This window comes from Lacerta agilis, chromosome 2 (assembly GCF_009819535.1).
Source record: "Lacerta agilis isolate rLacAgi1 chromosome 2, rLacAgi1.pri, whole genome shotgun sequence".
NCBI lineage: Eukaryota > Metazoa > Chordata > Lepidosauria > Squamata > Lacertidae > Lacerta > Lacerta agilis.
Genome location: NC_046313.1, coordinates 109,637,015 through 109,660,429, shown reverse-complemented (window position 1 = coordinate 109,660,429; position 23,415 = coordinate 109,637,015). Strand labels below are relative to the sequence as shown.

The 23,415-nt window shown below is 44.0% G+C and overlaps 2 protein-coding genes across 8 annotated transcripts in view; both read left to right on the top strand.

Moving 5' to 3' along the window:
* The window catches only part of LOC117042654 (oocyte zinc finger protein XlCOF6-like), a 663,370-nt gene that overhangs the window by 627,371 nt on the left and 12,584 nt on the right, over positions 1 to 23,415 (top strand). The window contains exons 1-3 of one of the 7 annotated variants that reach the window (XM_033142230.1): positions 13,436 to 13,548; positions 16,565 to 16,751; positions 17,485 to 17,670. In XM_033142230.1, the coding sequence (XP_032998121.1) occupies positions 16,652 to 16,751; positions 17,485 to 17,670 (286 nt within the window). In that variant the 5' untranslated portion in view covers positions 13,436 to 13,548; positions 16,565 to 16,651. Of the gene's footprint in view, positions 1 to 13,435; positions 13,549 to 16,508; positions 16,752 to 17,484; positions 17,671 to 19,094; positions 19,155 to 23,415 lie in introns of those variants that run through there. The other 6 variants (XM_033142232.1, XM_033142233.1, XM_033142231.1 and 3 more) reach the window with 6 other exon arrangements.
* LOC117042782 (zinc finger protein 658B-like) lies at positions 19,310 to 20,914 on the top strand (the record flags this gene model as incomplete). Its single annotated transcript, XM_033142428.1, has 2 exons — positions 19,310 to 19,971; positions 20,047 to 20,914. Coding segments are annotated over 2 exons (1,530 nt in total), but the record flags the coding sequence as incomplete, so codon positions are not given.

Below are 23,415 nucleotides of genomic sequence, written 5' to 3'. Positions count from 1 at the left end.
GACGTACATAATTTTGCTCCTGTGCGCAGAGAATCATAACTGTGTTTTCCCCGCAGGAATATTTTGTGTGGCTTTTTAAAAGAGAAACGGGGACTGGGGTTGTTTTTTGGTTGTGGGTTGTTTAAAAGCATTTTGTAGTTTGACAAAATTAAATTGAATTCAATGTGCTGGTTAAGAACTATAAAGCCTTAAACGGCTCAGGACCGCCATACCTCAAAGACCACCTCTCTCCATATGAACCTACCGGACCCTTCTTTTTTTGTTTTAATTTTTAAATAGCTTTATTGTTTAAAAACATTCACAAAAATAACAAACACAACAAAGGAAAAACAAAAGGGAAAAAAGTTACAATAGTAACAAGAAAAACAAGAACAGAGAACTTTTTTTAACATAATTTCCAAAATTTAAAACATTCTTACTGTTAAATAAAAAGACTCCCAATTAGTCTCCCTGTATTTGATATTCTTTACCTAAATTTATCGCACAGTTAAACACTTTTGTTTCCATTCCTTTTAACTCTTTACTAACTCTTAATTTAATTTCTCATCTGGTTCAGTCTAATTCTGCTAAGAAAGTTCTTCCTACACCATTATTCACCATATATTCTTTGAACAGTTTCTACTCCTTATGGACTTTTTGTTTTGGTTGTTCTCTTACCCTTCCAGTAGCTTTCGCTAACTGTAAATATTCCATCATTGTTCAGTCGTTCAGTCGTGTCCGACGCTTCGTGACCCCATGGACTAGAGCACGCCAGGCACCCCTATCCTTCACTGCCTCCTGCAGTTTGGCCAAACTCCATCATTAGGTTCTGCCAATCAATAATCTTAGGTAGTATCTTATTTTTCCAATTTCTGGCTACTAACATTGTTATCCCATACAATAATAATATTCTCTTTGATTTTTTTAATTCATCTGGCACAATACTTAATAAAAATAATTCTGGTTTTTTCTTAAATGTACATTTCAATAATTTCTTCAGTACTTTATATATATTATTCCAGAATGCACCAACCTCTGGACAGTGCCATCACATAGGGCAATCTGTTTTTATACATTTTGGCTAACTTTTCTGGTGTTTGGTGTCATCTGTATATCATTTTTAGTACATTTTCTCTCAGAGTATAACAAGCAGTAAATTTTATACCCACCTGCCATAACCTTTCCCATTGATCCATTAAAATATTGTAGCCTAAGTCTTGCGCCCATTTAACCACAGTCGATTTCACCTGTTCTTCTTTAAGACCCCATTCCAACAAAAGATCGTACATATGTGAAATATATCTTCCTTTACCATATACTAATTCTTTTTCGAACTTTGGTTTTTCTTTCGCTAGGCCCAATTTTTTGTCTATCATAAATCTTTGGTGAATTTGGTAGTGCTGTAGCCAGTCAGTCAAATATTCTTTAACATTTTTATATTTCTTTAAGGACCATTCCTCTTGTTATTTTTTTTTCTAGTAACATCTGGCATGTGGCCCATCTCCCCTCCACATTTGTTTTTCTTACTGTGATAACTTCTACCGGTGAGGTCCACGGGTATTTTTGGTTTCAGAATTCCTCTATATTTCTGCCAGATGATATAAAGAGATTTTCTTACTAAATGGTTTAAAAATCCCCTGTGGACCTTAACCTTATCATATAACAAATAGGAGTGCCAACTAAACCGATTGTCAAATCCTTCAAGATCTAATGTCTCCGGATTTTCCAACATTATCCATTCTTTTACCCATAGTAGCCCCGCAGCTGCGTGGTATAATTCTAAATTCGGTAGTGCAAAACCTCCCCTCTCTTTTCTATCGGTTAGTAATTGATATTTTATCTGGGGCTTTTCCCCATTCCAAATAAATTTTGTTCTTTCTTTTTTTCCAATCTTTAAAGCACTTCATACCCCCCAGGATTGGAAGAGATTGAAACAAAAAAAAATCATCTTGGGGAGTATGTTCATCTTGGTGACTGAGATTCTGCCCCAAAGTGAAAGGTGCAGCCTATTCCATATCTACATGCTTTTCTTAATGTCTTTCCATGTTCTAACATAATTGTCTTCATATAAATTTATGCTTTTAGAGGTTAACCAAATCCCCAAGTACTTAGCCTTATTTTTGATCCCTGAGACGCCCACGCCTCTCTCCATATAAACCTACCGGACCCTGAGATCATCTTCTCCTTCGTGTGCCTCCTCCTTGAGATGTCTGCAGTGGCCCCCCATCTCTGGAATGCTCTCCCCAGGGAAGTTCGCATGGTGCCTTCATTATAAATCTTTAGGCGCCAGGCAAAAACATTCCTTTTTAACCAGGCCTATGGTTGATCTGATTTCTATCCTATGCCCTTTTAAAATGTGTTGTTGTTGTTGTTGTTGTTGTGGGGGGGGTATTTGGTTGCTGTTTTTATTTCGATTATCTATTTTGTGATTTTATATCTTGATCTTATTCTGTGAACTGCCCTGAGACCCCCAGGTATAGGGTGGTATATAAATTCATCATCATCATCATCATCATCATCATCATCATCATCATACAACTGGAGGTTGAGAACAACCCCAAAGCTTTGCACTGGGGTTGTAAATCCTGGAGAAGGGACATAGCTCAGCAGCAGAGCATCTGCTTTGCATGCAGAACTAAGAAGTTCCAATCCTCAGCATCTGCAGGCAGGGCTGGACTCACCGTCTGAAATCCTGGAGAACTGATGCCAGTCAGTGAACTAGGTGGACCCAAGGTCTGACTCCATATAAAGCTGCTTCCTATGCTTGCTCCTAACAAGTGCCACTCCAGATTGTGCACCGTCACAGAATTGTAGAAGGGACCACGGGGACCATCTAGTCCAACCCCCTGCAATGCAAGAATCTTTTGCCCAACGTGGGACTCAAACCGACAACCCTAAGATTGAGAGTCTCAGGCTTGACATTACCGACACTTTCCTGGACCTCCCTTTGTATCTTCCCTGACAAATCAGCTCCTCCTCGGGCTGCGAGAGAGTGCTATATGTTCCCAACCTTGTAAAGTACTGTACAGATTGACCACTTTGTTCCTGAGTTGTCGTGACCAGATAAATGGTGCAATTTCTCTTTCAGAAGAAGCAAACAAAAAAGCAGATAAAAACGATGAAGCGATTCGTTATCTTCAGAATAGCGCACCGTTCAGCAAAGAAAACAAACACTTTCTGGCATTTCGGGCGCCCAGCAGTTTCGCAAGGGCCCCCAGTCATCGGCCTTGGCCAGGGGAACAGAGAGTTATCTCTTCAAAAACACCACTTATCACTTTGATTCATGGCTCTAAGTATGGAACATGCCAGGCAAGTGTGTGGCTTTTTCACACCCTGACGGTTGGTGTGGGGATGGCACACTGACCTTAAAATGTCTGTTATCTGTTAAAATACTTGTGGGGCATACGGGGTGTTAAGGGGGACATATCATTCTGGGGTAATTTGCCCACTTTTGGTCCCCACCCTGCACCCAGCTCTCTCACCTGTGGCTCCTAGAAGCTGTCAGCATGCAACTGTGGCCACACTCCAGGAAACAGCTTCGATTGGCCAGCTTAACCAGGTGAGAGGGCAGCTAATGGGTCTTGTCATCTGGGCAGCCCATGATGGTGTAGTGGTTAAGAGCGGTAGACTCGTAATCTGGGGAACCGGGTTCGTGTCTCCGCTCCTCCCCATGCAGCTGCTGGGTGACCTTGGGCTAGTCACACTTCTCTGAAGTCTCTCAGCCCCACTCACCTCACAGAGTGTTTGTTGTGGGGGAGGAAGGGAAAGGAGAATGTTAGCCGCTTTGAGACTCCTTCGGGTAGTGAAAAGCGGGATATCAAATCCAAACTCCTCCTCCTCCTCCTCCTCCTCCTCCTCCGCCTCCTCCGCGTCTTCTTCTTCTTGTTCTTCTTCTTCTTCTTCTTCTTCTTCTTCCATGCATGCTGCCCAGGCTTTAGCCCCAGAGAGGTCACTTTGGTGCTGATAACACAGTGGTTTGACTTCACCCCTGGAGGCACACTCTGTTCTCTCTCTAGATGAATGGATGCCAAAAACAATACACCGCTACTGAAAAATAAAAGTAGTTTACAGTATCTATTTTTTTATTAACATATAAGAAGAAGAAGAAGAAGAAGAAGAAGAAGAAGAAGAAGAAGAAGAAGAAGAAGAAGAAGAAGAGTTTGGATTTGATATCCCGCTTTTCACTACCCGAAGAAGTCTCAAAGCGGCTAACATTCTCCTTTCCCTTCCTCCCCCACAACAAACACTCTGTGGGGTGAGTGGGGCTGAGAGACTTCAGAGAAGTGTGACTAGCCCAAGGTCACCCAGCAGCTCCATGTGGAGGAGTGGAGACGCGAACCCGGTTCCCCAGATAACGAGTCTAACGCTCTTAACCACTACACCACACTGGCTCTGTGTAAATGTACACCACCACTGTGTAAATGTATAAAACACATACATTTACACAAAACACATACACAACACACTACCTTATTTTCGTAACATAAAACATACCTACATTACTCTATATAATGCCTACCTATACTATACATGCTACTAACATGAGTTTGGCCAAACTGCGGGAGGCAGTGAAGGATAGGCGTGCCTGGCGTGCTCTGGTCCATGGGGTCACGAAGAGTCGGACACGACTGAACGACTGAACAACAACAAAATACTATACATATCAACATACCTACACACCTACCCCACACGGACACCCACCAAGTGACTTGACTTCCAGCCATTCTTGTTATGCTACTTCATTTTTCTAGCTAGCTTAAAGACATTTCATTATTTCTTTAATCTCTTCTTCTATCTTGACTTTACTCTCCTTTCACTCTAATCATTTTCTGGATTCTCTCAATATCTGTCAGAAATTCTACTTTTTCCACATAAATTTGGATGCATTCCTTAAAGATAGCCCACTCCTTATTCACTTTTTGTACCACATCTCCTCTTATACTCCCTGTTAGTTCGGCAATATGGAAGTATTCCATCATTTTAGATAGCCAATCTGTTTTAGTCGGGATGCTGCTGCTTTTCCAATTTTTGGCAATCAATAACCTCGCCGTCATAGTCGCTTACATAAATATAGGTCTAACCGTTCTTTTTATTTCCTCTGGCATAATAGCCAGGAGAAAGGATTCTGGGTTTTTTTCTAATATAAATCTAAACATCTTCTCCCCCCCCCCCCAATGTAAATCTAAACTCCATTTCTTACATTTTTTCAAATGTAAATCTACACTCCATTTCTTCTATGGGATTCTTGCCCACAGTAGTAGATATGATGGTCATCTGAAATGAATTTGCCCATTCCCATCCATTTTAGTTCACCGATGCCCAGGACAACAACAAACAACAACAACAACAACAACAAACAACAACAACAACAACAACAACAACAACAACAACAATTTATTTGTACCCCGCCCATCTGGCTGAGTTTCTCCAGCCACTCTGGGCCGCTTCCAACAAATATTAAAATACATTAAAATGTCACAGATTAAAAACTTCCCTAAACAGGGCTGCCTTCAGGTGTTTTCTAAATGTCAGGTAGTTGTTTATCTCTTTGACATCTGATGGGAGGGCGTTTCAGAGGGCGGGTGCCACCACCGAGAAGGCCCTCTGCCTGGTTCCCTGTAGCTTTGCTTCTCACAGTCAATATTTATTCTTGCCATCTCATTTTTGACCACATCCAGCTTTCCAAGGTTCATGGTTCTTACATTCCAGGTTCCTATGCAATACTTTTCTTTACAGCATTGGACTTTCCTTTCACTTCCAGGCATAGCCGCAGCTGAGCATCCTTTTGGCTTTTGCCCAGCCGCTTCATCAGCTCTGAATCTACTTGTGCTTGTCCTCCGCTCTTCCTCAGTAGTATGTTGGATGCCTTCTGACTGGAGGGGCTCATCGTCCAGCATCATAACTTTTATATGCCTGTTGTCTTTGCCCATGGAATTTTCTTGGCAGGGATACTGGAGTGGCTTGCCGGTTCCTGCTCCAGGTGGATCATGTTTGGTCCAAACTCTCCACTATGACTTGTCTGTCTTGGGTGGCCCTGCATGGCATAGCTCATAGCTTCTCTGAGTTACTCAAGCCCCTTCACCACAACAAGGCAGTGATCCATGAAGGAAGATAATAAAAATGTATTATTCGATGCTAGCTCTTCACAGAGTATAAACATTGAAATGAATGAACCTGTTAGCTGTGCATGTTAATTTCAGCAAGTCTACTCTGAGAAGGGCCAGGGATATCAGAGAATTTCAACAGGAATAGAAGAGTGGCAGGCAAAAACTCCTACTGTGTACATATTATTAATAATAATAATTTTATTATTTATATGCCACCTACCTGACAGGGTTGCCCCAAACAATCATCACACATTGTTGGGAGTGGCTGCAACTGGACTATAACTTTGAACTCTGGCAATGCCTCTTGCCTGCCCTTGGATGGACGCCAGAAAGGTGTGTGTTCAGAAACTTGTCACTGTCCAAAGGTAAGCATTTGTTGCTACTCCCACTTTTGCCTCTGTTGGCATATGGCCCTTGAAAGTTTGCCTATAAGGCAATGTGGCCCTCAGGTTCCCCAGACTTTGGCCAGTCCAGTAAGGCTCTCCTCCTGTTCTTACACCCTCCTCACCACCATACACACCCAGGAATGACGGAAAAGGTGTACAAATGTTCAAACCTGCTTTATTAAAACTTTGTCAGAAAACATCTTGCATTGTTTAAAAAGAAAAAGAGGTTCACTCATTCCTCGTCTCTCCATCCCGGCTCTGCTACCCTGGCATTCACTGTTGGTTTGGAAAAGGACCTGTGTGTATTTGCTCTGCAGGTTTCTGACAGGATTTTTCTGACAGAGGAAAGTGGAACAGTTACATGGACACCCGCAACACACTTATCAGAGCAGCAAAGGAAAAAGGAAATTTGTGGGAAAAGGAGAACTGTAATAATGGAGAGAATGGTGGTGAAATTAGGCCGAATCCTCACTCAGCTACGTGGTTTGCTGTTGGCCAACTCACTGCCTCTCAGCCTACCTCGCAGGGTTGTTGAGAGTCTTTCTGCATCTCATACTCATTGGTTAAATGAGCAACATTTTTCTTTTAAAAAAAAAAAGTTATGTTGCGTCTTTTTAAAAAAATGATTACGTGATCTGCTTTTTAACATACGAATTACAAAAACATTCTGTGGAGCAGAGTTCAAATGACACTGCTCTTCACAACAGATCCTGCGAAGAAGGCAGAAATTGAAAAAAACCAGATTCATTCCATTTAAAAGAAGATGAGAAGAAAGGGACAGTTGGGAATACGTGGAACTTTCTAGAAATATTCACGGCAGCAGAAGCAAAGAGGATGAGAGAAGGAGAGGAAGATTTAGGTCAAGGTTCAAAAAATCAGCAACCAACCAAAGATCATATGACATTTCTATTTTATTTTATCATGAGGCTTTTGAAGCTATAATTCTTTACAAAGCCTCTGTGATGACCCTTAAAGTCAACAGCACCACCATGTGGACAAATGATAACATTTCACTTCTCTGAAGTTGAGAGGCGGCAAAAGGAGGGGGGAAAGATGCAACTGAAGTGGTCCATCATCATAACTGGCAAGAAGTGTTCCCACTGAGAAAGCAATTCATTATGATAAAAGTGAAAATTCTTACAAATGTGTAAAAATGTGTATGGCCAGTGCTGGGAAGCAGAAAGAAGACTCATAGAATTATAGAGAGCCGCCCAGATGGGTGGGTTATAAATAAGATGGTTTGAGTCCTACCCTCCAGAGCAGGAGAAAACAAGCTTGCTCCATCTTCCGTGTGCCAGCCCTTTAGATATTTGAAGATGACTATCATATCCCCTCTCAGCCTCCTAGTTTCCAGGCTAAACATACCCAGGCTTCCTGTCCCTGTTTCAGATAAACAAAGCATCTCCCACAAGCAGAAGGGGAAGCAAGAAGGATGTTAAGGATAGGCCTGGGGCAATGGGGCAATGCTGCACCCAGAGGCTTGTTGTTGTTCAGTCGTTCAGTCGTGTCCGACTCTTCGTGACCCCATGGACCAGAGCACGCCAGGCACGCCTATCTTTCACTGCCTCTCGCAGTTTGGCCAAACTCAAACTCAAACACCCAGAGGCTGGTGGCCTCCAACTCCCATCATCCCTAGCTGTTGCTGGCTGGGGCTGATGGGAGTTGGAATCTAGCACCATCAGGGAAGCAACAGGCTCCCAAGCTACTCCTGAAGACAAGACTCACCACGCGGGAAAATGGCAGCTTCCGGGTGAGCAAGTTGGTGGTCTTTTGGTACTTCCAAATCTCCAGCATGGCGTGCTGGCCAGGTTGGTACCTTCGCTGACACCCTGTGTGGGGAGGAGGGGAGATTAACAGAGCTCACAGAGTCCTTGGGAAAGTATTGCCTCGCTCTGGAGCTTTTCCCTTAAGCCAGACTTGCTCTAAGGTTGGCATGGGCTGCTGTAGCCTGACTGGCAGGGTTCCAGGCAGGGAGTCCCAGTGGTCAGGGATGGTGGGATTTGTAGCCCAATAACAGCCGGAGATCCAAGTTTGAGAGACACCACTCTAACCACTATACCACCATGAGCTCCCCAATAGCTGGTCATGGTGATGGGCAGAGAGTCCGCTTGCCTAGGTCCTCAGAAAGCCACCGGGAGCTGATGCAAGTCAAAACCAGCTGCTAATTACTCGCAGATCCATTCCGATCAAGATTATCTGACTGCAGCCCCAAGTGTGCATAAACTTGGAAGCCAACCCCACTGAAAGCACAAATGCATCACCAGCCGTATTATCCTTCTCCAACTCTCATTCCCCCCCCCAAAAAAATCCACTTTTTAGGCTTGTTCCAAATGAAGCCTAGGCTTCTGCCAACAGCAACAAATCCCTTTAATCAAGGCCCGGCAGATATTTCAACAATTGCCAAGGCCGAGGTCAGATCACTCGGGTTTTTTCCCATCTATCTAGCCTTGCTTGGAAGGGTCAACCCCACCGCCACACTGTCCAGGATTTCGTAATCCGTGCAAGTTCCATGTTCCCAAAATGTTTCATTTTCATGTATTGATTGATAAATATTTACAACGCTGGGAGGTACGATTCAGCTGGTTTTCAGCTGCCTCTCCAGCAGCATTTCCAGGAAAGTGGAATTTATTTTTTCCTGGGTTTGCTTTCAAAGAAAAGCGGAGTTGTACCAAATACCACATTTTTAAAAAGGCATGGAAAGGCAAGGGAGTGTGGGGAGAGAGAGAGAGGAGAGAATGGGCACCTACTAGTGGAGGAAGAGGTGACCAAAATGTTGTTGTTGTTGTTGTTGTTGTTCAGTCGTTCAGTCGTGTCCGACTCTTCGTGACCCCATGGACCAGAGCACGCCAGGCACGCCTATCCTTCACTGCCTCTCGCAGTTTGGCCAAAATGTAGTTTTCTTATTTTCAGCATAAGTCATATATCTAGATGTAGCTTGGCATTTCTGGTTGTATAAGTTTGTATCTTTCCCAATGTATAATTCTTACTGTGAACTCTATTTGTGCTGCTCAAAAGGGGTCTCTCACAGCAAAATCTAAATGCAGCTCAATAAGAGGCATCTGGCATTCCAAGGGTGTTTTTCCTCTCCCCCTTCCCTTGAAGACTCAAATAGCGATTCTCTCTCAGTGCCTTGCCCTGCTAAGCACTTCAGATACACAGGAAGGCCCCAAGTTATCAGAAGCAGGAAAGAAGCAAGATAGATAGCCTGCCAGGAAGACAGACGACCCTGAGAGTATGGCAGAGCACCTTATCTCATGTTGATACATTACCCAGCTAAATGCACAGGCAAAACACAGGAATTAGAGGGGCCCTCTAAAGGATTCCAAAACATGGTACCAGGGTCGAGCTAGCTTCCCTTGTCAACATGTATAGACAACGCGTGTATGATGAGCTGCAGACGAAGGTCCCCCAATATTCCTGTATAAGATAACCCTTGACCCCTCTTGCGTGCACCCACTTTCAGGGTAGATAACTGGGGTGGGGAAATGAGCCGAAGACCTCTATAAGAACTGTTTGAAAATGGACTAGCTTTGTACTTGCTTGTGCCTTGATCACAGTGTGTGCCTTCTGCATGCAGAATAAACCTTTCTCCCTCTGAAGCCAGGAGCCTTGGTGTCTGTTTGACTGGTTCCATTTTTTCCTCGCCGGGCGCAACCTGAGGAACCCCGTTGGGGCAAATAAGGCTCCACTAGGATATATTGAAATCTAGCTACACTGTTAGACTTTGTAATCCTGCCAAGCAACACAACTTGCCCAAAGCCACAAAAAGGGATTTGGGAGAGATGGAGACAAATGGGCTTCTCCCCAAAAGCGCTATTCGTCCTGGGTGATGTAGAGCAGGGATGGGGAAACATATATGGCCCTCCAGGTCTCTCAATCTGGCCCCCTGAACTCTCAATCTGGCCATGCTTTGTGATCTGCTTGAGTGCTCTTGCCTGGCTGGGATGTGGCCTTGAACTCCGATAACGCCTCTTTCTTGCCTGGATACAGAGGGGTGTGTGATCGTGTATACAAACTACCCTTGTTTGATATCCACCTGTCTCAAGAGACAATGGAGTGCACATCCAGGGGTCAGAGGCATACCGAGGTGAGTGCAGTGGTTGCGGCCTGCCCCAGGTGCCATCCTGACGGGGGTGACATTTGCCGTGCTGCCTGCATGCGAGCGGTGCAAGCACCGTTTCCCCCGAGGCTCGGGGTACGCTTGGGAGTGGCAGGGGGGTGCCATAAGCTTCTTAATTTTGAATATGCATGATTGCTGTGAAGCACAGCAGAACCAGGAAAAAGCAGAAGCCGTAACTTTGAATTATCTTGATTCCCGCGGGGAGGAGGGGGCGGGAAGTTATTTTGATTGATGCATCTGATCAATGCAATATGCACAGTTAATATTTAGCCCACATGGCTTGCTTCATGCCGATCTACACAAATGACCCTCAGTGATTTTCTCAGCCCTGCCTTCTCAACCTAAAGGGTTTTAAAGCTTTGCGAATATTATTGCATTTATTGCTTTTGCTGACAGACACTCAAAGGAGCCTGGTGGTGGCTGATTAATAGTTCCAGGGTGCTGTGTGCTTGAACACACTTCCACACCCCCCCCCCAAGCAGTTGTATAATTAAAAGAAGAAAAAAATCAGCAAAGCTGATTCCTTTAAATAGGGTCAATTAATGAAGTTCACACTTTTGACAACCAGTCTGTTGTTTTTGCAGAAAAATATCCCTAAACATAAGACTTCTTTATTTTTGTACACCCTTTCAGTCTCCCATCTCTGCACTTTGCTGAGGGAGGGAGGACTGGAATGTATGGCGGGGGGGGGGGGGGTTTGCCACGGAGGAATAACAAAAAGCTCCAGATGGAGAAAGACTGAGGTTGAGGAAGAGAGTGAGAATGCCGTGTGTGTGTGTGTGTGTGTGTGTGAGAGAGAGAGAGAGAGAGAGAGGGGGGGGAGAATCACGGAGTGATGAAGGAAGCTATTCAGAAGGGGGGGGGGAAGAGGGAGAGAAGCTGGCTTCTCAGATGTGTGCAAATACTGTAGTTACTTGTCCATCTAGTGACTATTTGGATCTTTCATGGTGATATGATATCCAAAAATAACTACTGTATCTGTTAAATGAAGATCAATTTATTTATTTCATAAACTTAAACGACTTGGGGGGGGGGTAGATCACTGACTTTTTGATAGGTTGGAGGTGCTTGTTCTAAAGTAAATTGGCCTATTCTAATGCTCCATCTCCTCCAGTCTTTGCATGTGCGTGGTGGGGGTGTGACTCTAGTCTGATGAGATTGAAGAGCTGACACTGAAATTTGGGGAAATTTGGACATTTCTCTCCAACCCTGCCATTTCTGGCATACATTTATGAAGTGTGTCAGATAACTTTTCCTCTCTGGTCTGCTGTCCCTTAAGGCAAGGGTGTGCAGAAAGGTAGATCAGGATCTACGGGCAGATTTGCAGTAGATCTGGGAGGATTTCTTACTCCCTGTTGTTTTACCAATAACAGCAAGAAAACGATGGCAACTCTCAAGTTCCTAAATTATACTGAACAATAACATCTGTGTTTGAAATATGATTGGCCGGGGGGGGGGGCAGAAGGTGATCTCGCCTAGGGCGCAAAAAACCCTAGCACCTGTTAGAGATTTCAGAGTTGCCTACGTGCAGAAATGCAGCTGTCTATCTCCAAGCAATTAGTAGTTGGCAGAAAGCCCAGATCTGCTCTCTCTCAGACCCTTAGCAACGACCTGTGATTGGTCAATGAGTTCCTAAAGACTCAGCTCTGTGTGAGAGTTTTGTGGTTAGTGTGGTTAGTGTGTTGGTGGTGTTAGAAAGGAGAAAGTGGTCAGTAGAGAGAGAGAGAGAGAGAGACAGAGACAGAGACAGAGACAGAGACAGAGACAGAGAGACAGAGAGGAAAAGATTTTATGTTTTGTTTCTTTTATTTTGTAAAGTCTGTAAATAGTAACTTATGGATACTAGTTACTTCAATCAATAAATACTGTATATAGTTATCCAGTGACTTGCTGAGTTCCTGCGTTGTGCTGTCCAGTCAATTACACAACAGCCAGAAGCTTCCAGAAAAGTCTGCGTCTAACTCTGCGGTGTCCAGGAATACGTTATACTCCTGACACTAAATCTTAAGAGCACCGGCCCTGGGTATAAACATGGATGTTGTCCTCTACATCCTCTACACCCCTACATACACAGAACACCCATATGATGAGCAAGCAGTGCTCCAGATTGCATCTCTTGTGAACTTGCCACCTAAGTTGTTTACTCATGGCAAAAGTTTCCAAAAAGGACTGGAGGGGGAGGTCTCCTCGCCACTTTTAACCCACCCCACTCCCACCACATGAAAGGCAGAGGTCTTGTTCATTCACAATCCCAGTAAACCATGTGTGTATCTGAAGTGAACCAGGTGCTGCAGCTCCTTCCCCTCTCACTGGGCTGCAGAGGAGGAAGCGGATGGGTTTGAAGGCTCTTTCCATCAGCCGCCTCTGTGCCCTGAGCAACAAGAGCAAAGGGTGTTTGCAGGGCAGGAGGAGATTTGGTGGGCAGAGGAGGAGGCAGCGAGGGCAGAGGGAGCAGTGGGCGCATCCACTGCCTCTCCCAGGGGTTCCAGATGCAAGCAAGGGACGTCCTTCATCTCCATGCAAGGGCCACCCATGTATTCAGAGCAGTCCTTTGCAGATTAACTCTTAAATTCCAAGAGATCTACTCTCAGGCCACTAATGTGCATACCATGCCAGCCTTCGGAGTTTATATTCCCTAGGCACACGTTTCTTCCCTCGTCTCCCCATTGGCTGGGGACCCCAAGGTTACCCTTCTCCCAATTATCAAAAAACAGACAAGAGGCTGGGCGTGGGGAGAAACCTCTCCTTCCTCCCCAAAGTTGCCTGGACTTCCGGCTTCACCAGCAGAGATAAAATTGGGGTTTGCAAAGGAGGAAGGGAAGGAGGCGGAAAGCGGGGCTGCATCGTGTGCGGAGGCAGAGGAGGGGGATTCTTCCTAATCAAGCCTCCTAATTAAGCGCCGTCACTCCCTGCCTCCCACGCAGGGGGGCTCTCATTCCAGTGCCCAGGATTTCGAGTGAGTGCAATGGCGGGGAAGGAGGTGAAGGGTCTTTGCAAGGGGGTCCAGGATGAGAAGCCCCGGGGCGGGGAGAGGCGGCCCTGCACAAGTTCCAGGCGGGGAGAAGAGAAAGGAGGAAAGGAGAGCTGTTTCTTTAATGGGGGCTTTGAAGGCGGAGTGTGTGTGGGGGGGGGGGGGGAGTTGCGCTGGGAAAAGATAGAGATGCTTCCTCCTTCAGGGATCTGGTGCAAAGGGAGTTGCATTGAAGGAGGCGGGAAAGGGGAGAGGGGTGGGCATTGCTGGCCAGGATCGCCGTAATAAAAGTATTTTAATTTTAGTATCTGTACCCTGGCAGATGACCCCCTCGGAGGAAGACCTTATGTTTAGGCACCAGGCCAAAGCATTCCTCTTCTCCCAGGCGTTTGGGTCATTAAACAATCTATGCCCTTCACAACTGCATGGGGGGGGGGGAGAGAGAGATTTGTCGTTTTTTATCTCTTAATCTGGTATGCACCTCTGTGTTTTTCAATTGTAAACTGCCCTGTGATCTTAGAAGGAAGGGCAGTATAGAAATGTAAAGAATAGCAGTAAATATAGGAAGCCCTGTTGCATTCAAGGGGTGGTTGGGACAGAGTCTCTGATCAGCATGCATAGCAGGACAGGCTTAGGATGGATTATTATTATTATTACTATTATTATTCATTACTTGCACTCTGTCTATCTGACTGTGTTGCCTCAGTCACTCTGGGCAGCTTCCAACAAAATAAAATACATTAAAACTTCCCTGTACAGGGCTGTCTTCAAAAGTCTTGCATTTTGTCAAAATGGCCTTCGATTTTCAAGAAATGCCTCCTTTAAGGAACCATGTAGTATAAACATGTTGTAACGGATCGACCCGGAGCCTGGGTATGGTCAGTGGCCCAGAGCGTAAAGAGTTAACACCCACTCTAGATGACTGGCAGCTCAATCGCAGAGGCGGGGCTTTTCGACCTTTTAAAAGGGGGAGAATGGCAGTTGGGCGGTTGTTGTGGGTCAGGGATTGAGGGTGAGAGGGTGAGCGGGTTGGAGGTTAGGTTTAGGCTAGGGAAGGAAAGGCTTTTATCCTGTTTAATGTTGTAACCAAGCTTACGTACCTGAAAAGAAGATTTGTAACCGCATTATACCTGAACATCCATGTTATTTAAGTTACCTCAATAAACTTATTTTGTGTTTCAACGTTCGTGGACTCTGGCAGTGCGTCAGTGCCTCAAGAGGTGTGGCTGAGGGGAAAAGCACAAAAGGTTTCCTGTGGAAAGAGGGAACGGGTGGCTTATTTTCCTGGCATACAGAGGGCTGGGCAGGGAAGCCAAAGGTGCCACGCAGTTGCCAAAAAGGGAAGGCAAGCTGCAGTAGTTTGGGAACCCAGGGCGGGAGGTCCCAAGGTGGCAGGAGTTTTTTCGAACGTGGAGCACTGAGGTACCCCGAGGACATCTCTCATAATATCACTTTAGGATTCATTTTAGTCGTCGGTGAAACCTAGGGAGAGACACGGTCTGGGGAAACGGTTTACAGTGTGAGGGCTCTTAGTGTGATTTCGAAGGGTTCCTCACACATGTATTCTGTCCTCTAGGTCCACCTAAGTTGTTTACTCAAGGCAACAGCTCCTGTTTCCAAAAAAGGACGGGGGGGGAGGTCTCCCCACCACTTTTAATCCACCCCACTCCCACTGCAAGGAAGGCAGAGGGCTTGTTCATTCAAAATCCCAGTATACCATGTGTGTATCGGAAGTGAACCAGGCACTGCAGCTCCTTCCCCTCTCACTGGGCTGCAGAGGAGGAAGCGGATGGGTTTGAAGGCTCTTTCCATCAGCCGCCTCTCTTCCCTGAGCAACAAGAGCAAAGGGTGTTTGCAAGGCAGGAGGACAGAGGGGGAGGCAGCGAAGGCAGAGGGAGCAGTGGATCCCCCGCCTCTCCCAGGGGTTCCAGATGCAAGTAAGGGGCTTCCTTCATCTCCATGCAAGGGCCACCCATGTATTCAGAGCAGTCCATTGCAGATTAACTCTTATGTTCCAAGGGATCTACTCTCAGGCCACTAATGTGCATACCATGCCGGCCTTAGGAAGGGAGGTGGGACAGGCAGGTGAAAGGAATGGCCAGAGGTGTTTGAAAATGGGCGGGGGCTCTTGGGAAGGGGTTTTTTTGTATGCAACAACTGCAGCGGGGGATGCTGATTGCCAAGGGATGGAAAGGAGATAAAATTCCATGAAAAGAGAAATGGCAAGTAAAAATGCTAGAATATATGGAACTAGCATAGATGACGGGAAAAAATCAGAGATCGGTCGACCCAAAAATTTAAAAGCGAATGGGAGATCTATAGACAATATTTCAAAGAACAGTTTCCCCGTATAAAAACTTTAAAATGCTTCAAATAACTCGGAATTGAATAAGGTATAAGGAATTCAGACAAGATTAAATAAAGATAATGTTTATTGAAAAATAGAGACAAGTAGCCTAATTAAGAAAATAAATAACCCATATCCAAGAATTCAATGGCTGGAATAATTTTTTGCATTCGTGATGTATTGTTCTATTTCTCTTTGTAAGAGATGTACAGTGGTACCTCTGGTTACGTACTTAATTCGTTCCGGAGGTCCGTTCTTAACCTGAAACTGTTCTTAACCTGAAGCACCACTTTAGCTAATGGCACCTCCCGCTGCCGCTGTGCCGCCAGAGGACGATTTCTGTTCTTACCCTGAAGCAAAGTTCTTAACCTGAAGCGTTATTTCTCTGTTAGCGAAGTATGTAACCTGAAGCGTATGTAACCCGAGGTACCACTGTTTCCATTTTCCAAGCTTTCACTGTGTGTGTGTGTGTGTGTGTGTGTGTGTGTTGATTTTAAACCAATAAAGATTGTATAAATAAAATAGAAAAGAAAAAAGGAAGGGAGGTGATGGAAGGAATTGCTGAAAGCGTTTGAAAATGGGGCTTTTACGGGGGCAGGAGAATCCCTGCAGGGGCTCTGAGACTCCCTTGGCTTCTTCTTCCCTCCCTCCCAGGAAGCTGCAACTTGCTCTGATTTCTGCGCTCCTCAGGAAGCTGAACCTGCAAACCTAGCTGAGACTGAACCTGCAAACCTGGCCAGGATGGAAGGAGAAAGATGGACAGTTGACCTGGTCAGGCTGTCTCCTGCATCCCTCCCCACAACCTCTGAGCATTCCCTCCCAGGACCCTTGGAGAAATCTGGTGAGTTTCAGGGGAGAGGAGATGGAGACATGAATAGATGGATGGTGGAGGGAGAAAGAGGAAAAGATGGAGTGGAGACAAGGCAGGGAGTTCCTGGCAGGAAGAAGGAAGGAAGCGGTGAGGCCTTCTCCAAAGTAGATCTTTGTTTTTGGAATCCCTTTCGTAAAGTAGTGGGGGCAGATTTTCTTCCTCCAGGATTTTAAATCTTCGGAATTACAGTGGTACCTTGGTTCTCAAACTTAATCGGTTCCGGAAGTTTTCCGAAACCAAAGCGTTCCAAAACCAAGGCGCACTTTCCCATAGAAAGTAATGCAAAATGGATTAATCCGTTCCAGACTTTTAAAAACAACCCCTAAAACAGCAATTTAACATGAATTTTACTATCTAACAAGACCATTGATCCATAAAATGAAAGCAATAATCAATGTTCTGTACCATAAAATAAATAAGACAGTATTAAGAAAAAAATTAACCCTTTTTTCTTTTTTAAAGTTTTTGTTGTGTGTGTATGTATGTGTATGCACGTGTTGATTTTAAACCAATAAAGATTGAATATCGAAAATAAGAAAGGGAGGGAGGTGATGAAAGGAATTGCCAAAGGTGTTTTCAAATGGGTGGAGGCTCTTGGGAAGGGTGTGCCTAATCGAGGCTTCAACAGAGGCAGCAGAATGTCTTGGGCAGGAGAATCCCTGCAGAGGCTCTGAGATTCACTTGGCTTCTTCCTCCCTCCCAGGAAGCTGCAACTTCTCTGATTTCTGCGCTCCTCGCGAAGCTGAACCTGCAAACTTAGCTGAGACTGAACCTGCAAACCTGTCCAGGATGGAAGGTGGAAGATGGACGGTTGACCTGGTCAGGCTGTCTCCTGCATCCCTCCCCACAACCTCTGAGCATTCCCTCCCAGGACCCTCGGAGAAATTTGGTGAGCTCCAGGGGAGAGGAGATGGGGACATGGATAGATGGATGGTGGAGGGAGAAAGAGGAAAAGATGGAGAGGAGACAAAAGGCAGGAGTTCCTGGCAGGAAGAAGGAAGGAAGGGGTGAGGCCTTCTCCAAAGCAACTCTTTGTTTCTTGATTGCCTTTCATAAAGTAGTCGGGGCAGATTTTCTTCCTTCAGGATTTTAAATCTTCGGAATTACAGTGGTTGGAGGCTCTACACATAGCATTGGGCATATGAAGACCATAGGTGGCCAGTATTACTATATAAGCAAATATTGTAAACCTGCCAATCTGGAGTTATGTGTCAGATTGAGTGGAATTATTTATAGCACCCCTGACATTTTGTCCGTCTCTAAGCTTCCGTGGAGAAACTGTGGTACAAACTAGGTACAAATTTCAAAATAAGTACACAAAGCCAACAAAGAGCTATAGTGGCACCAGCTTTCCTGGTCAAGAGTCCACTTTGTCAGACTGATGTCTGTGCTCTGCCCTTGTAGTTCTAGGCAATAATGCTTCTTAATGCTAGTTTCTGGAAAGCACAGGAAGGCAGAGGGCTCTTGTGCTGAAATCCTGCTTGCTAGTTTCCCACAAGCATCTGGTTGGCCACTGTGAGAACAGGATGCTGGACTAGGTGGGCCTTTGCATGATGAAGCAGGCTCTTCTTAGGTTGTAATATATTGCAATATTTTTACAAAACAAAAAATTTAAAAAATCCTTCCAGTAGCACCTTAGAGAACAACTAAGTTTGTTCTTGGTATGAGCTTTCATGTGCATGCACACTTCTTCAGATACACTAAAACAGAAATCACCAGACCCTTATATATAGTGTGAGGGTGGGGAGGGGTATTACTCAGAAGAGGGGGTGGGAATGGGTGATTGGCTGATAAGTGTGGTAAACCTGTTAACGACTGCAATTGGTCTTACAGGAAAAAGCAACTTCTCTGTAATAAGACAGCTAATTTGAGATCTTGTATAGAACGTCCTGGGAGATGGAAGTGTTCTCCTACCGGTTTCTCTCTTGTGATTCCTGATATCCTTACAGTTACATGTGGCATAAGAACACTAAAGTTTTACTTCTTACTCAGAGGAGAGACTGCTACTCGAGCCTGAGATCATTTACTGACTTGAAAAAGAAAAATACAGAGATGTGTCTAAAAAGGCAACTCCACCATAGATCTGAATTATAAAATGATGATGCTTTACTTTGTGTGAATGGAGTGATCATATGTTGCTCCTGCCATTATCTCATCTGCATTGCTTTAAATTTGGACCATAGCGAGGACAGTGGAGAATGGAGACTGTGTTAAAATAAGAGAAGGTGCAGATTGGGATTGACATGTGTTCAGTTTCTTTCTTGTCTTTCTTGAAAGTCTAACAGGATTCTCTTTCCTCCTACTCCCAAACAGGTGAGGAAGATGATGGCCAGAACTCCAGACAGCCATCTGTGAATTCAGGGATAAGAACAAATAAACAGTTTAAATGCATGGAATGTGGGATGTGTTTTAATCACAGTGGAAGACTGAGAATACACCAAAAAACCCACACTGGGGAGAAACCATTTAATTGTATGGAGTGTGGAAAGAGCTTCAGTAGAAGTGGATCACTTAGAATACATCAACGAACCCACACAGGGCAGAAACCATTTAAATGTATTGAATGTGGAAAGAGCTTCAGTGTAAATGGACACCTTAGAAGACATCAACGAATTCACACGGGGGAGAAACCATTTAAATGTATTGAATTTGGAAAGGACCTCAGTGAAAATGGAGCACTTAGAAGACATCAACAAATTCACACGGGGGAGAAACTATTTAAATGTATTGTATGTGGAAAGAGCTTCAGTAGTAGTGGATTACTTAGAAAACATCAACGAACTCACACAGGGGAGAAACCATTTAAATGCATTGAATGTGGAAAGAGCTTCAGTGTAAATGGACACCTTAGAAGACATAAACGAATTCACACGGGGGAGAAACCATTTAAATGTATGGAGTTTGGGCAGAGCTTCAGGCTAAGTGAAGGACTTAGAATACATCAACGAACCCACACAGGGGAGAAACCATTTAAATGTATTGAATGTGGAAAGAGCTTCAGTGAAAATGGAACACTTAGAAGACATCAACGAATTCACACGGGGGAGAAACCATTTAAATGTATTGAATGTGGAAAGAGCTTCAGTGAAAATGGAGCACTTAGAAGACATCAACGAATTCACACTGGGGAGAAACCATTTGAATGTATGGAGTGTGGAAAGAGCTTCAGTCGAAGTGGAGGACTTAGAATGCATCAACGAACCCACACAGGGGAGAAACCATTTGAATGTGGAAAGAGCTTCAGTGAAAGTGGAACATTTAGAAGACATCAACGAATTCACACGGGGGAGAAACGATTTAAATGTATTGAATGTGGAAAGAGCTTCAGTGAAAGTGGAACACTTAGAAGACATCAACGAATTCACACGGGGGAGAAACCATTTAAATGCATTGAATGTGGAAAGAGCTTCAGTAGAAGTGGATCACTTAGAATACACCAACAAACCCACACAGGGGGAAAACCATTTGAATGTATTGAATTTGGAAAGGACTTCAGTGAAAATGGAGCACTTAGAAGACATCAACAAATTCACACAGGGGAGAAACTATTTAAATGTATTGAATGTGGAAAGAGCTTCAGTAGTAGTGGATCACTTAGAAAACATCAACGAACTCACACGGGGGAGAAACCATTTAAATGTATGGAGTGTGGGCAGAGCTTCAGGCTAAGTGAAGGACTTAGAATACATCAACGAACCCACACAGGGGAGAAACCATTTAAATGTATTGAATGTGGAAAGAGCTTCAGTGAAAATGGAACACTTAGAAGACATCAACGAATTCACACGGGGGAGAAACCATTTAAATGTATTGAATGTGGAAAGAGCTTCAGTGAAAATGGAACACTTAGAAGACATCAACGAATTCACACGGGAGAGAAACCATTTAAATGTATTGAATGTGGAAAGAGCTTCAGTGTAAATGGAGCACTTAGAAGACATCAACGAATTCACACTGGGGAGAAACCATTTGAATGTATGGAGTGTGGAAAGAGCTTCAGTCAAAGTGGAGGACTTAGAATGCATCAACGAACTCACACAGGGGAGAAACCATTTAAATGCATTGAATGTGGAAAGAGCTTCAGTGTAAATGGACACCTTAGAATGCATCAACGAACTCACACAGGGGAGAAACCATTTAAATGTATTGAATGTGGAAAGTGCTTCAGTCAAAGTGGAGACCTTAGAAGACACCAACAAACACACAGGGGAGAAACCATTTAAATGTATTGAATGTGGAAAGAGCTTCAGTCAATATGGACACCTTAGGAAACATCAGCTTACTCACGCGGGGGGGAAACCATATATATTTGGAAAGGGCTTCAGAGGGAGTGGAGACCTTAATTGTTGTTGTTCAGTCGTTCAGTCGTGTCCGACTCTTTGTGACCCCCATGGACCAGAGTATGCCAGGCTCGCCTATCTTTCACTGCCTCCCGCAGTTTGGCCAAACTCATCCCAGTCGCTTCGAGAACACTGTCCAACCATCTCGTCCTCGGTCGCCCCCTAATAATAATAATAATAATAATAATTCTCCTTGTGCCCTCCATCTTCCCCAACATCAGGGTCTTTTCCAGTGAGTCTTCTCTTCTCATGAGGTGGCCAAAGTACTGGAGCCTCAGCTTCAGGATCTGTCCTTCCAGTGAGCATTCAGGGCTGATTTCTTTAAGGATGGATAAGTTTGATCTTTTTGCAGTCCATGGAACTCTCAACAGACCTTAGTATTCATAAGCAAATTCACACAGGGGGAAAACCATATAAATGTATGGAGTTTTCCACTCAGGTTTCCCAGATTTCCTGGGAAGTGAAGATGACTGTCAAGTCTCTGGATGTGTCGAAAAGAATTTGGCAGTGTTTGTTTTCTATCTTTGGGACCATGCTATTTGGCGATCCTCTCTTTTTCAATAGGTATCTGATGACTGTTGATATGCATAGCTTGGAATCTGGCATTCTGGACTTTCCCTGCAGTTCTGCATATTGCTCAGAACAGAGAGCGGGATCTGGATTTCCTGTGTCAGTGCATCATTCCCACCTACACTTCCTGAGTTTGTGAATATGGCTAATTTGGGTTCCTTTCGACCAGTTGCAAATATACTTTTGTTGTTCAAAATGGTTTTTTTGTTGGTAATGGGCAGGGTGGATTTGATTTAAATCACTAGTCAGTAAGGCTTGATTCTTGCTGGTATAACTTTAATATGCAAATAGATGAAGATTTTTATAATAACAACTTTTCATATTAGTCTTTCTATCCCCAGTTTAATAGGTTAATCATTCATATTTGGACAACTTTTCTGTTGTACTTAGGAAGGGGAAAAGTAATCATTACCTTAATAATAACAATTTAAATAGATTTATTAGATCTATTCCACTCCAAACAATCAGAAAAATATTGTTTCTATTCTATTCACTGAACTTCTTGAAACTTAGCACTGAAGGGGTTGATTCTGTATGCATAGGTTTGTAGAACAATAGGATTAATGTCTTTTTCTCAACTCTGTTCATGTTATAACATTTTTGCTGTGAAGAAGAGGCATGTGATCTCTGCTGAGTCAAATTCAGTTTTGAGAACTGCAAAAGTAAACCAAGAATCTGTGATAATATCTTGTAGGCAGAGAAACTGCCCAGTAACAGTCTTGCAAAAACCTCTGGAAGAGCAAGACGTGAATGGATTAATAGAATTTATTTACCAAAAAAAACATATACAGACGTATTCTACATAATTAAAAAACTAATCTTTATTTCATGATGGAATAAACTTTGGATGGTAATATATTTTCCTCAAAAAGCATTTTATTTAAATAAAATCTGATTTAAATAAAAAAAAATCTGATATCAATAAAAAACATCTTTCTTTCTTTTTTTTTTAAAAAATGATTTTTATCCACCCTGGTAATCTATATATATATATAAATGTTCCCATTGCGTGTGCGGTGCTTACCAATTTGCTCCGTAACCACTTGACCAAATAGCATCAAATTAGGACACAGCATTCCATGACCATTGGAGAAGAATATGACAATTAAATTACAAAAAACCACACCTGTCATACCTAAAATAAAGGATAAAGGGGGGGGTGCGCCTATTATACATCACCAGCAAAAGCAATGAAGACTCCAACAGCATCCAATAGAAAGGCAGATCACCCGTTGACGTCATCAAACCTGTGCCGACAAATAATGCCCCGTCCACCATTTTATAACTGCCACCTGTAAGCACCCGAGGACTTTCTGACACAAACTGCTCAGCGGAAACGTGGAAAAAAGATGGAGCAGGAGGCAGGACATTTGGGGAAGGGAGGGGGGAGGGAAAAATGCGGGAGTGAAAGAAGCCCAAGGTTGCCTGAGCGGTCGCACTGAGTAAAACCAGCTCTGGGGGGATTTTGTCGCTGGGGTGCGTAATTTTGGGACTGGGGTGGGGGAGAATGCTCTTTTTAATGGTGTAGAGCATTGGGCCCGTTAATTGTGAGGGGAGGTCCTTGTGGGGGTGCTTTTTCAGTAAAAAAAAAAAAAACAGCAAGGCCCACAGGCCTACATAAGGTCCCCAGTGCCCTCACTTAAAATGGCCACCGCACACTCACAGGCGTAAAAGTTCTCAAGTGCCCTCACCTAAAATGGCCACTGCAGCTTCACATGTTCCAC